Raw genomic sequence first — 13,479 nt, forward strand, 5'->3', positions numbered from 1 at the left:
AGTAAATCCCAAGCCCGCTGTCTTCTCTTTAATTGGATGCTGGATGATTACTTGTACTCTGACAGCTGATTCTCATTAATATCTCCGTGAGAAACTGATACACTTAAATGTGAAACATGTGTGGTTTAGATCTCCCTCTAAATTTAATGGTGTCGTTTCCACCAAAGAAAATAACATGACTAATCTGAAGGACTCACTTACCCAGCATAGGAAATAAAACATGCTTGCCCTTGTGACCCTGGTCTTATGCTGGGCAACATATGGTAAGTGCAATCATTTTTACTTGGAAAAGAAAGCAAACTTAGCAACACCCTCAAACATAAATTATTTATATCTGGTATTCGGCATTGGTTTAGTAGGAATTAGTTTCATAAACATTAGTCAAGTTCATGATCTAAACCCTGGGAAAAACTGAAAATTCAGTCTTCCAATGTAGTGTCTATGGACCTTTAGTTTGTCCTTATATATTTATTATTTTTTGTATCTTTTTTTGCTTTTTTTTTAAATCAACAATACTGCAAAATGTTTGCTGAAATGAAAAATGAGAGAAAATTACAGATCCTCTATCAGGTGTGCCTACCATGACAACCCAACATTGTTATCATAAGCCACCTAGACAATGTATAGGAAATACTCCAATTGCCAGCTATCATATAGAATATTTTATGTATTACATGCATTATATATAGAAAGTGTGGCCCAAGCAGTTTGCTCGCACTTAGTATCAGGGTGCACAAGGGTTTTTGGCCCAGTGTCTCAGTGCTATGAGCACCTTGCTCCACCATTCACTCTCGTAGGTTGCAGGCACAAAGGGCCTGCAGCCTGTGAGTTGCCAGGACAGGATCTCCACACTGGCTGGTGCAATCCTGTGACATCAATAATTGACATTGACAAGGAATCCTGTTCCAGCAGCTAATAAGCTACAGGCGACCTGAAGCGAGAGAGTGCAGCTCCATTCTTCGTGGGAACGGGCCTAAGAAGGTACAAGAATATTATGCTGCCTTTACACAAAGAGATAATTCGCCCAATCGATCGTTTAACGATTTTGAAGCAACGATTTGGTTTTTTATAAGGATCAGCGTTTAGATGAATAAATCGTTAGAAAAAAATCGTAAGAAAAATCTTTATTGCGATAGTTTTTAAGATCGCTTAAGCCCATCTTTCACATAGGGTGAATCTTTGAAAGACTGTTTACACAAAGCGATCTGCTAATTTTTAGCTAATGACGAACGATGATTTGAGAACATGTTGAAAAATCAAAAACTCACAGCTGCGTTGTACAATGTATTACGCAGAGAAACTGGTCAAAAATACGTGAAATAATTATATCGGCTCACGGAATCACGTATTAAAATATAACTTTTAATAATTCATTTAAAAGTGTTGTATAAACAACCTAGCTACAACAGCAAAACAAGAACACAAAATTATGTCCAAATATAAAAGGGCACGTTACAACAATGCTGGAGTATTAGATCTCCAGGTACCCTGTTTTACTCGTACTCAATGGTACTGATAGATACGTAAAACAAGGTAATCACTAATAGTGTACTATTTCTGTCTTACTATTTCTGTCTTTATTTCTGTCTTTACGCGTTTCACCCAGAGGTCACTCTGGGATCATCAGAAGACTATAAGATGATACAATGATTCATTATAGAGATTAGTAAAGTAACTATAAATGATACAGAGATGCAGATGTAATAGATTACCATGTATTAGGAGCCCAGCCGGGCAATATACATGTATACACCTGTTATGGGGGTGTGAGATAAAGGGCAACAATGTGGTTCCTGATGTCTGTAATCAGATGTCCATGCAGTTTATATTACACTCTCAGGAGGTAGGCCCCCGATATACACTTGGAGCGCCTAGTCAAGACAGTGTGGCGATATACAGAAGTGCAACAAGAATTCTGAATAAATGTAATAGTGTGTCAAAGACCATATTGTGCAGGATGAAACACACACTTTTCTGGCAGAGGGAGTCTATAGGATGCCGGGGTAGCAGCCTGCAGATACAGAGGTCTCACTCAGCTAAATGTGTTGGGGTTTAAGACAATGCTTATATCAATTCCCCTGATACCCCATAGGGCTTACTACACCTTTCTTGTATATATGACTCCCAGACTATTTCATAGTTTCCACCAAACAGTCATTGGTATCTGATGTCACAAAGCATATCACACAAGTTATATTATAGTCGCATAACCACAAACGAGACGGTCAGAACCACATGTCCCCTAAGGGATCACTCACTGTCCCCCACGTGCCCGAGATGGTGATTCCGGCAGCAGTCTGGTCACAATGGGTGGTTTATATACCTGATGGGAGGGAGGAATTATCCAGCTGATATCAAGGGACGGGGCGGGATCCAGAGGGGGGAGAGGAAAAAGGCCGTGACTCACGTCTATGCATGTTGTTACACCAAATCCCCTCCTCCATCCTGATGCAATAGTGTGTGGGCGGAGACTCTTTACAAGCGCGCCGGCTCGTTTGCTGACCCGCACTCAGCGTTCCATCATCACATGGAGTAACCTGGCTGGTTAGAATGACGTCATATTCGGGCGCCTGTCACATGATGCCTCTATCTCATCCATATTCATGAATTGGAACGCATTCTGCGCTCCACTCCCAGCCGAGGAGGTATTCGGGCAGGATAGAGCGCATCTTGCACTCCAATGATGGACCGCTAAGATAAAATTCAGGATTTATGAATATTTATGAAAATTCAGGATTTATGAATACAGGGTACTAGGTAGAGAGCATCTATTCATATCCATACACATGTATGTGAAGGACAGCTGATTCGCAGACATCTCTACAATATACCCTTTCAATATCCCGGATCTACAGGAAGAAGGTCCCAAAAGCCCAGCGTAAAGGCAAGATGAATATACATATATATATACACACGGACAGATACACACATGTGTACACATATATCTACACATACACACATATACATCTGTTAGCAGAGGTTAATTAGGTTAGTATGTAAGATAAGATTTATAGTAAGATTGGATAATACACTATAGTTAGTGAGGGTAAGTATGGGAGGGTTAATAGAAATGTTCCCTGCCTACCTATCCATAACTAAAAATCCCTATACTATATATAATCCCTACGTCATCCCTATAATGCCTAACTAATACGGAGCACTCGCCCTAGAAAGGGCGACCCCGTCCGGAACCTGTCCCTATCATCCTATTCATTCCCTACTCAGCTAATGTGTCCAACTGTAATTAACCCATCGTCCCAAAAAAAAAAAAAACTGTCCGGGCAGCTTTTCATTATACCTATTCACTAATTAGTAGCATACAAGGGAAATTACCCTAATTTGATAAAAATGATGTCTATTTCTTATACAATATAAGAGAGATTATATAATTGCTTAGCAAAAGACAACTTGCTGATATGCAGTGGCTAGTGTTTCGGGATTCTATATTGGTTATTTGTGCACAGAGCATAGGTTTTCTATCTAGCACTGAGGAATTATGCAGAAAGAAAATAGTAGTGAAAAAAAAAAAAAAAAAAAAAAAAAAAAAAAAGAAGGAAAAAATCATGCAAAAGTACATAAGTAGATAAATCAGGCGAATGAATTAGAGAAGTGAGTATGAAGTAAAGAGTAGATATTTAAATAAAACACATAAAGTCAAGTCTATCATTCAAGCCTAGTGGTCTCTGGGACTTCAACCTGTAGATCCATTCGGATTCTTTGCACAGTAATTTTTTGTCCCAATCCCCCTTCCTGACGGATGGTTTAACCCATTCTAAACCGATAAATTGTACGTCTCTTGGTGTTTCGGGGTGACACTGCAACATATGTTGTGCTAGAGGGGTGTCTCTCCTATTTTCAATATCGCACATATGTTCCAAGACCCTTCTTCTCATTTCTCTAAAAGTTTTGCTTATATAATTGCGAGGGCACGGACATGTGGCCTGATATATGACTCCCTTCGTTCTACAGTTAATAAAGTCACGTATGGCATATTCTTTGTTAGTGACAGCCGATTTAAACAACTTGGTGTTTTTAATATGTTTACATGCACTACATCTCCCACATTTGAAACAGCCTGGTATCTGCCGGTCAAGCCATGTCCCTTGTTGTCGAGGACGGTTATAGTGGCTATGGACAAGGCGATCCCCAATGCTGCGTCCTCTTCTGAATGTGATACTAGGGTGGTCATGTAACACTTCTGTAATGTCTGGATCAGCCTTAAGTATCGGCCAGTATCTCTGTAGGATATGACGTACTTCTGTTGTTTGGTTGTCAAAGGTGCCTATTAGCCTGACCAGGGAGTCATTGGTTTCCTTCTTTTTAGGTGTCATTAGTTCTGATCTACTTTTTTGTTGTGCATTGGTATAGGCCTGATTCAATACTCGGTGGGGATAGCCCCTATCTTGAAATCTCCTATGTAGGGTTTTTGCTTGACTACGGAAATCACCATCTTGGGTACAATTTCGCCTTACTCTCAGAAATTGTCCCTTCGGAATCCCACTCCTTAACGAGTAAGGGTGATGGCTTCTCCAATGCAATAAGTTATTGGAGGCCGTAGGTTTCCGATACAGGGATGACGCCAAGCCATGGTCTGTCTTAATCAGTTGTAAATCTAGGAAGCAGATGGAGTTTTCCTTAATTTCACTCGTAAAAGTCAATCCTATCTGGTTGTTATTCAGCTCACCCATAAATCTGGTGAAGTCATCCCTGGTGCCAGTCCATATAAGCAAAACATCATCGATGTATCGGGTCCAAAATGGAACAAACTCCATCCACCATTTATGTTCCTCAGGGAAGACAATGATGTCCTCCCACCAGCCCAGGAGGAGATTTGCATAAGTGGGGGCACAAGGGCTCCCCATAGCAGTCCCCCTGAGCTGGTGGAACACTCTACCATCATAAAGGAAATAATTATGAGTAAGGACATATTGGATGAGACTGAGTACAAACTCATTATGTTTTTCAAAGACCGGTCCCCGTTTCCTAAGATAATATTCTGCAGCTCTGAGGCCATCGGAATGGGGAATCGAGCTATACAGAGCCTCCACATCTATGCTTGCCAAGTATGACTCGGGGTCCACATCTAGATGTTCTATTTTCCGGAGGAGATCCATGCTATCCCTAGTATATGATGGCAGGTTCTCAACATAGCTTCTCAGGATCTTATCGATGTACTGACTAATATTTTGAGTGATTGAGTCTATACCAGACACAATCGGTCTTCCCCTTAGTGGGTGTAGACCCTTATGCACCTTTGGCAAAGCATAGAATGTGGCAAGCTGAGGATATCTTGGCAAAAGATAAAGAAATTCGTTCTTATCAATCAAATTGTCCTTAAGGGCTCCTTCCAGGATGTGTCTTAATTCTCCCAAAAATAAATCAGTAGGGTCTTTTGGTAAAACAGTATAACAGTCCTTATTGTTAAGCATAGTATAACACATAATCCTGTATTTTTGATGGTCGAGGACTACCAGATTGCCACCCTTGTCAGAAGGCTTGATAATGATTGTCTCATCCTTCTCTAGAGACAATAAAGCCTCCATTTCACTGTTGGACATGTTTGTCGATGTGTGTGTGCCTATTTCAAGTTGCTCTAAGTCTTGGGTCACCAACTGTAAAAAGATATCAATTGGTCCTGTTTCATTTAAGGGTGGCAATCTGGTACTCCTAGGGCGAAGGTCTGTAAATGGTCCCCTACCCGGTTCTCTCTGTCCCTCCTCATATAAGTCTGCTAGTTGTTGAACATCAGATAATTCATCAAGTGATATCCCTAACTCAGTACAGGTTCTACGGTTCACATGTTTAAAGAACTTATGCCATCGAAGTTTCCGAGAAAAAAGGTTTAGATCTTTTACCCAGGTAAAGGGATTAAATCGGGTAACTGGTACAAAAGACAGACCCTTTAAAAGCACCGTCTGTTCTATCGGGGATAAAGTCCGTTCAGAGAGGTTAATAATCTGCATTGTTGAAAAATCAAAATGAACGGTTTCTCGCTCGTCGCTTGATCGTTTGCTGTGTTTACACGGAACGATTGTCACTCAAATGCGATCGTTATTGTGAAAATTCGAACGATAATCGTTCTATGTGTAAACGCAGCATTAGGCATTGTTATTTAATAGGGATCCAAATGGTGTAGTATTATTAATACATGGGGACACAGGGATAATATTATGGGTGAGAGAAGCCTCTCGGTAAATCCAGGAAATCTGAGGGATCCTCAGAAATATGTCCGTCTGTCCGCCCATAAGATGTACCTTTGCAGAGTTTTGTGCAAACCAGGTGGTCCTCCTTTCTTATAGCTCTGTGATGTGCTTCTCTGTTCTTCTTACTAGAACTGTATGACTGAATAACTCAGTGGTTACCAGTTGAGGGCGTACGCCTATAGTGTGGCACTGTCAGCTCTGATTGGATAGTGTTGGACAGTGTAAGGACACATCCCCAATTGGTAACACCCACTTGGCTATTCTGTTACACATTTCTAGTACTGTGTGGACATTAACCTTCTGACCGATTGATTCTAAGGGTGGGTTCCCACATACCGTAATCTCAGCGGAATCTCATTGAAATCTGCTGCAATTCCTGGCACTGTTAGTTTTTTTACTTTAGTGGTCCGTCCTCTGGCCTGCTTCTGTGGCTTTTGGCTCCCTTGTGTCCCGCTCAGCCAATTAGTGCAATGTCCCGTCGCAGCCACTGATTGGCTGAACGGGACGTCAGGGAGTCGGGAGCCACAGAAGCAACCCTTAGCGCGGACTGGTACAGTATTCACCGGGCTGCGGCGGGTTAAGGGGGACGGGGTTTACATACAGTACTTGCAGCAGAATGAAAAATCCACAAACTTGCAGCGTGAAATCAACTGTATGTTTCGGTATGTGTGAACCCACCCATAATCCATTAAATGGTGAACATTTGAACACAAATCCATACCCGCCCATACCAGGTATACATTTTATTTTCTGATTTTGTTTCCTTTCCATCTTCATAATCTCTTTTTACGTTCAATTATAAAATAAGGACAATGTAGTGGTCATTGGGCAAGTAATAGAATAATCAGATTTTTACAGTAAGTCAACAGTGTCCCTGAAGCTGAACAGGTTAACAGGAAGAGTTACACTCATGGAGTTAACCGACCTATTATAAGCCCTTGAACAATCGGTGGGAAATACTCCAGTGTGTGTTAATGATTGAAACCATGACCAACGAGCCACGTTGCAGATCTGGTTTTTTACACTGCTGCCTCACATTTCTAAGGAGGGCATTGAGTATGTATCTCCAGATGTATTCAATGCTATTTCACACTCTACAAACCAGACAGGGATAACATTTAAGTCCAGCTTTGAAACGTATGTGCTATAGCAGCATGTCAAATAGCTGCATCTATTTTAGTATCTGAAAATATCTCAGTCTTTGGGCATCCTTCCCCTACATTATATATCTCACTTTTATTATCTTTTATTATTAGGCTTGTGGTAACATCTAGACAAAAGCATACGAAAATTACTCTTTCCACCATGTTTATATATATATACTGTATATACTATACCACATATCTTGGAATTTTCTTGCTTTATTTTACTGACAACTATACCTTACGTAGATTGTAATTTGTTATTCCATCGAACAATTCTGTAAGAAAAAAAGTCTGGTGTAGAAAACGGTGAAAAGAAATTGGTGGTGGTTTTAGCACTGGACCCCACTCTATTGGAATGAATGGAGCTGCATCATAGAGGGGCGGGTGTTTCCTCCCACTGAGGGTGGGCCGGCCCACCTCCGGTGCTTCAGCCTGGGCCGGCCCACCTCCGGTGCTTCAGCCCGGGCCGGGTCTCAGTAATAGAGTGGAACTCTGCACAGGTGGTTCAAAAAAGGACCGCGGCACCGGCTTCCCCACCCTGGTGCTGTTCTATTCGTGTGCAGCACTTAAAGCAACTGTGCCTGATGGTATATTCACTTTAACCTCACCTGGGCAAGCAGCATGTGCATTGTTGGAAGTCAAATTAGGGCTTTTATTTGAATATTGTGTGGTGGTATTAATTCACACACTTACTATAATTTCAAATTACTTATTACATGGGCGCAACTCAAGCAAGCTCGAGTCAGATCATTTGGCATTTGAATACCGTTGCAGCCCCAGGGAGTCCAGGAAAACATGGATACAGTCTATGGCTTATGGCTGCATCAATGTTTTCCCAGACTCTCTAGGGCTGCATCCAACTCCTTCATCCACCGATAATCAAATCCCAAATGATTGGACTAGAGCATGCTCTCACCTCTAGTCACCTGACGTGTCAAAATTATCACAGTGGGTCTAACTGCGATCTGGAGATCTGCCGCAGGAGAAAAAGGAAAGCCAATGCGCTCCACTCCCCGGCTGGCCAAAGATCCCACTCTTTCACCTCATAGACTATAATGAAGCAGAAGAGTCTGATTTGATTGACTCTCTCAGATTCGAAAAGATATTCAAAATGACAGTAACGCTTTAAAGGTTTTCTCGATTTTCACTTAATGTAACCTACCCTATTGCAACATGGCTCTCATTTATGTGCTTCATCTAGTATTAGAGTAGTTTTATTTGAACAGAGAGCTACAATACCACATTCAGAACACAGGTGAGAGAGGCCCTGTATGTAATAAACTTAAAATTATTAATAATAATAATAATAATAATAATAATAATAATAATAAAAAAAAATTGGTCACTTGTTAGCTTTCACATGGAACCTGTAGCTATAATTCTTAGGCAATTATTATCGCTATTTATGTCCCATACAATGACGGGGTAGAATGGCTAAAGTGTACGTAAACTTTAAATGGGCACTGTTCGTACCAATAAATAATGTTTAATCAGCAGGGGAGGTCATATACTACATCTTTGCAATTTACTTAATTTATTTTACTTTCTGTTTACTGCCTATATGGAATACAATGCTATAAATTCGGCCACTAATTGACCTTACACTGGAACACTGCAGTTGAGGCTCCGTCACTAAGGCCATTTGGTCTTTAGTAACAGCAGAAAAGAGACCAAACACAGGAAGTGATGTTAGTCGTTCCTCTGCTCTGCACAAATTGATCTAGTATAGATTAATGCTGATTGGTCAGCAGCCAGACACGCCCCTCTACACGCCCCTGTATACTGCTGCAGCAGGGTAAACTAACTGATCTTTTGGCCTTAGGAAAATGACATTTATTAAAAAGAAAAGGCCTTCCGATCAGCTTAAAGTGAAATGCAGGTTCATGAGAAGCGTAATGGGGCCCTAAAGGGGCCCCTGCAGAAGCAATATTAAAATGAAGATGGACATCATACAATGCAAGCATGAACTATATATTTGCTGTTTTTATTTTTTATATGTGATGAAAGGTAAACGTTCAACTAACTTATGACGTGGCACAGTGAGAAGAATTTTGATCTGTGCAGGTCTGGGTACTGAGACCCCTCTGATTGCTGAACATGGCTGAATGTTTAATTGTAGAGGCCTAAAGACCATTTTTGCCTAAGGGCCCTATTTCACGGGCCGAGCAACGATGTAAACGAGCGCCGATCTGCTAGATTGGCGCTTGTTTACTGGGCCTATTCCACAGCCCGATGATCGTTTAGTGAGGGCTGCAGGGACATTGTTACCGATGTCCGTTCAGCCTTTGCAGCATACATTACCTAGCAGTGCTTCTCCTGCGCTCCGTCTTCCTCCCGGGTCCCACGGCGCAGCATCAGCCTCGGTGCGGCCTGACTGAACTGTCAGACCGCTCAGCCAATCAGGCCACTCCGGAGTTAATGCTGCGCCGCGGGACCCAGGAGGAAGACGGAGCGCAGGAGAAGCCCTGCTAGGTAATGTATGCTGCTTGGATCGTTGGTCGCCGCCATGCACCGCTATTCCACCGTAGCGATGTGCGGGTGGCGAACGACGATTTTAGGTTTGAACCTAAATGAACGATCAGCCGATGACACGATCATCAGCTTACCGTTCTCTCTATTCCACCTAGCAATAATCGGACGAATCAGGCCGATTCGGCCAATTATCGCTCCTGTGGAATAGGCCCCCAAGCCATAATTCAGCATCTCACCCATTAGGGGGAAAAGTAGGGTGTAAATAAGCCCATGGCTAGATAGGGGTGGCCACAGTAGCGATACCTATTTTTATTTTAATAATTCAATACAAGCCATTGTCCGAATATGTAAATGAGGCTTAAGTGCCCAGGGGGTCTTTCCAAACATGGCAAGAGCCCAGAAGAGTCCAGCCTATCTCTGCCAGTAGTTGTCGAATCAAATGGGGTAGGCAGATGCACGTGGGCCTTTGAAATAAAAAGGTTATGTCTGAGAAGCCCCATCTAGCCGAGTGCTCATTTACACCCTTGTTTAATGTGTACAATACTGCTAGGCAGCAGCTTTTACTTTTTTCTCTATTTGGCCTAGAAGGGGCCTCTAATTTACTAACTGCTTTAATACATTTCTATGACTGTGCATCTTTCTGCTTGTGGTGTTATTTTTCCTTTATGTACTATAGGACATTGCAGGAATAACACATATTAGAACAAAAAGTTTTAGCTCTATAAGTTAATCAGTGACGCATATAATTCAAGGTGGTCGCATGCACAGTTTGTTTAACTCAATGTGAACCCCCTGAAGTTGCTTCACACTTAAAAATGGCAGATACTATAGCATTCCATTTCTTTATGAACTTAGGAGGTAGCAATAGTAATAATATACAATATCATATATTATATTACTTTAATATGAGTATAGAGAAACAGCTCAAGACACCCTCAGAGATGTAGCTATGTAAGGTGGAGAGTTATGAGATTACAATTTGCATTCACCTGCTGCAAACCAATACATGACTAGTCTGGGTCTCTGCTCAGAAATGGATACACCTGTACCTAGTCTAGGCAATGCTCTGTGAGCTACATATGTCAGTAGCTACTGCCTGAATCTCACTGGGATATATCGTTTTCAAATCAACTGGTGTTGGATTGTTGTATAGATTTGTAAATTACTTCTATTAAAAATTAAGTCTTCTAGTACTTATCACTTGCTGTATGTTCTGCAGGAAGCGGTGTATTATTTCTACGGTCTGGATGAATTCTGCATCTACTTGGAAGCTGCTTGTGGCCCAGAGAGCATGGGTGCTGCAATTCTTTTTATGCTTGATGGCTTGATATTGATTGACAGCCATTACTTAACCTGCACAGAGCAGGAATAGTTTTCACTGTGCATGTATAGAGCTTCTGCACATCTATATTCAGTAGCAGAGAATCCTGAAAGTGCTCGCATTGTATGGTCAGCTCTCCTGTCACACAGCACCAAAACCTTTGTAACCACACACTGACATTATACTATTGTTAGATAACAAATAGCATTGTCTCCTAGTAAGCATGAGTTGATAATATATTTAGCAAAAGTTATTTGCTAAGTTAAAGCTTTGTATTTTTTCCAGTCTGACAGTTCAGAAACTGTTGAGCAGTAGAAAAATCCTCATAGAAAACCTCTCCTGCATTGGACAGTTCATGTCACAGACAGAGGTGGCAGCAGAGAGCACTGTGTCAGACTGGAAAGAATACCCCACCTCCTGCAGGACAAACAGCACCTGATAAGTACTGGAAGACGGGATTTTCTTATACAAATGTGTATAACTTTCTGACACCAGTTAAAAAAAATTCCAGAGTACCCCTCTAAAGGTCAAGTTCCCAGTCTACATCCTTTTTAGGATAAACTAATGTTTGTGTAGAATTCCTCTCTGGGCATGTTCTCAAGTAGGCAAGTCTTAACCAATGGAAGCGCAGTTTATTCTTTGCTATTCTCATATAAATATGTTCCCTGTCCTATATGTTCTGTTACATGGAAAAAATAGACATTTTTGGTAACTTCCAATGATTTGCATTAATTCTCTTAATAAACCTAAGAAGATAAGACAATAAGGCGGCTTGTTACCTGGGATAATGGGATCAGCCTGGCAGGGATGTAAGATTGCTGGATGACTATAACATTGGAGTCTTGCTTGCTGTTGATGGCAGATGTGCTCCCTTCAGCCTCAAAGTGAAAAGCGCTCCCTTCAAATGATGCCTGACAAGGGTGCAGGCATGCTAGGACAGTGAGCAGCACACAGACATGCCACTTCTGGAACATACACGCCATTCTTTTCTTAAATTCTGAAATATTTCTCATTCTACAAGATCCAAGTCCAAGTTCAGACACACACCCTCCTTACTCCTGTCCAGCGTCCAACATTTAGACTTGTGCTGCGGCTTTGCTTTCCAGATGTGCAGCATAGAAGGCTCTCCAATGGCTAGCTGCTTTCTCGCTCACAGACAAGGAAACATTCTCGTTCTTCGTAGTACTGTCCCCCGGAGACTGGCATGCACTAATCTGTATGAGATTTCTTACAGCAGGGTGTTGTGCTCCGCAGACTTTGGAGACACCCTATCTTCTGTGTGTCAGGATACAGGATACACTGTACAGTTGTGTTTCACTCTCTGCAATGAAGTTTACCTTCAATGTTAGACCCTCCCTCTGGAGCTGTGCCTGGCTGCCCACTGGACATGATCAGAGGGAAGCAGAAATGAAGTCATGTTAGCCATTTCCCAGGCTGCCAGGCTTATCTCACATAGAGATTGGAGCCTGTCAAACTATCATTCACACTTGCACACTATAGGAGTGGAGATTATAGCCATGTAAGGCTGGGCGGACATGGCCAGATTCTCTTCTTCACGGTCAGTCTGACATCCAGATAAAGAATTAGTGGGTCTGAGCGCTGCGTTTGCATGCAATGACGTTTTGCTTATAACAATGGTAGGCGGTTATGTTTTTATTCTATCGATCTACTAGTAAAGCAGCATATCCAGTAATGTAAAGTGTCCAATTTAGCAAAAGTTACCTGGCGTAGTACAGTATTAGTTGGAGTGCTGCATCTCTCTCTCATCTATCTCTGCTTATATGTCTTATGCAGAGCTCTGAACATATGCTTCTCCCCTTTAAAGAGGCACTGTTGCAATTTTGTCATTTAGTTATGATCGCAAGCAGTTTTGCAATATACTCTTTTTTTTTTTTTTTTTTAAAGGGGTATTCCCCCCAAGAGCAAAAAAAATAAAATGGTCCCAAACCTAGCTGGTCTTACTCACCAAGTCCCCCTGAGTATTTTGAGCCATCTCCCGTCTTTCTAGCTGCTTCCGTTCCATAGTTACAAGTTTTTTAAAAAGCCGATCTATATCCAACATGGCGCTGGCCAGAAAACTACATCTCCCATCATGCAATGCTAATGTCTGATTGGTACATGATGTAGCAGGGCTGATATCCACCAGATATAGCAGTTGAGCCAGTGATACAGAGGTGAATGCTGGGGGCGCGTGGGCCGGGCGAGTTCCGGGTGATGGGGGTGCCGCCGCTGTCGGTGAGTTACCGGGCGGGGGGGGGGGGGGGGGGGCGAGGCGGGCGGGTTGGGGGAATGCTGGGGGCGCGCGGGCCGGGCGAGTTCCGGGGGGGGTGCAGCCGCC

General features: G+C 42.2%; 1 protein-coding gene across 2 annotated transcripts in view; it reads right to left on the reverse strand.

The window, feature by feature from the left end:
* LAMA4 (laminin subunit alpha 4) overlaps positions 1-12,654 on the reverse strand; it is a 110,916-nt gene extending 98,262 nt beyond the window's left edge. For both annotated transcript variants that reach the window (XM_069974859.1, XM_069974858.1), the window contains exon 1: positions 11,921-12,654. In XM_069974859.1, the coding sequence (XP_069830960.1) occupies positions 11,921-12,154 (234 nt within the window). In that variant the 5' untranslated portion in view covers positions 12,155-12,654. The remainder of the gene's footprint in view (positions 1-11,920) is intronic.
* Between the last annotated feature and the right edge of the window lie 825 nt (positions 12,655-13,479).

The sequence above is a fragment of the Dendropsophus ebraccatus genome, chromosome 6 (genome assembly GCF_027789765.1).
Source record: "Dendropsophus ebraccatus isolate aDenEbr1 chromosome 6, aDenEbr1.pat, whole genome shotgun sequence".
NCBI classification, from domain to species: domain Eukaryota; kingdom Metazoa; phylum Chordata; class Amphibia; order Anura; family Hylidae; genus Dendropsophus; species Dendropsophus ebraccatus.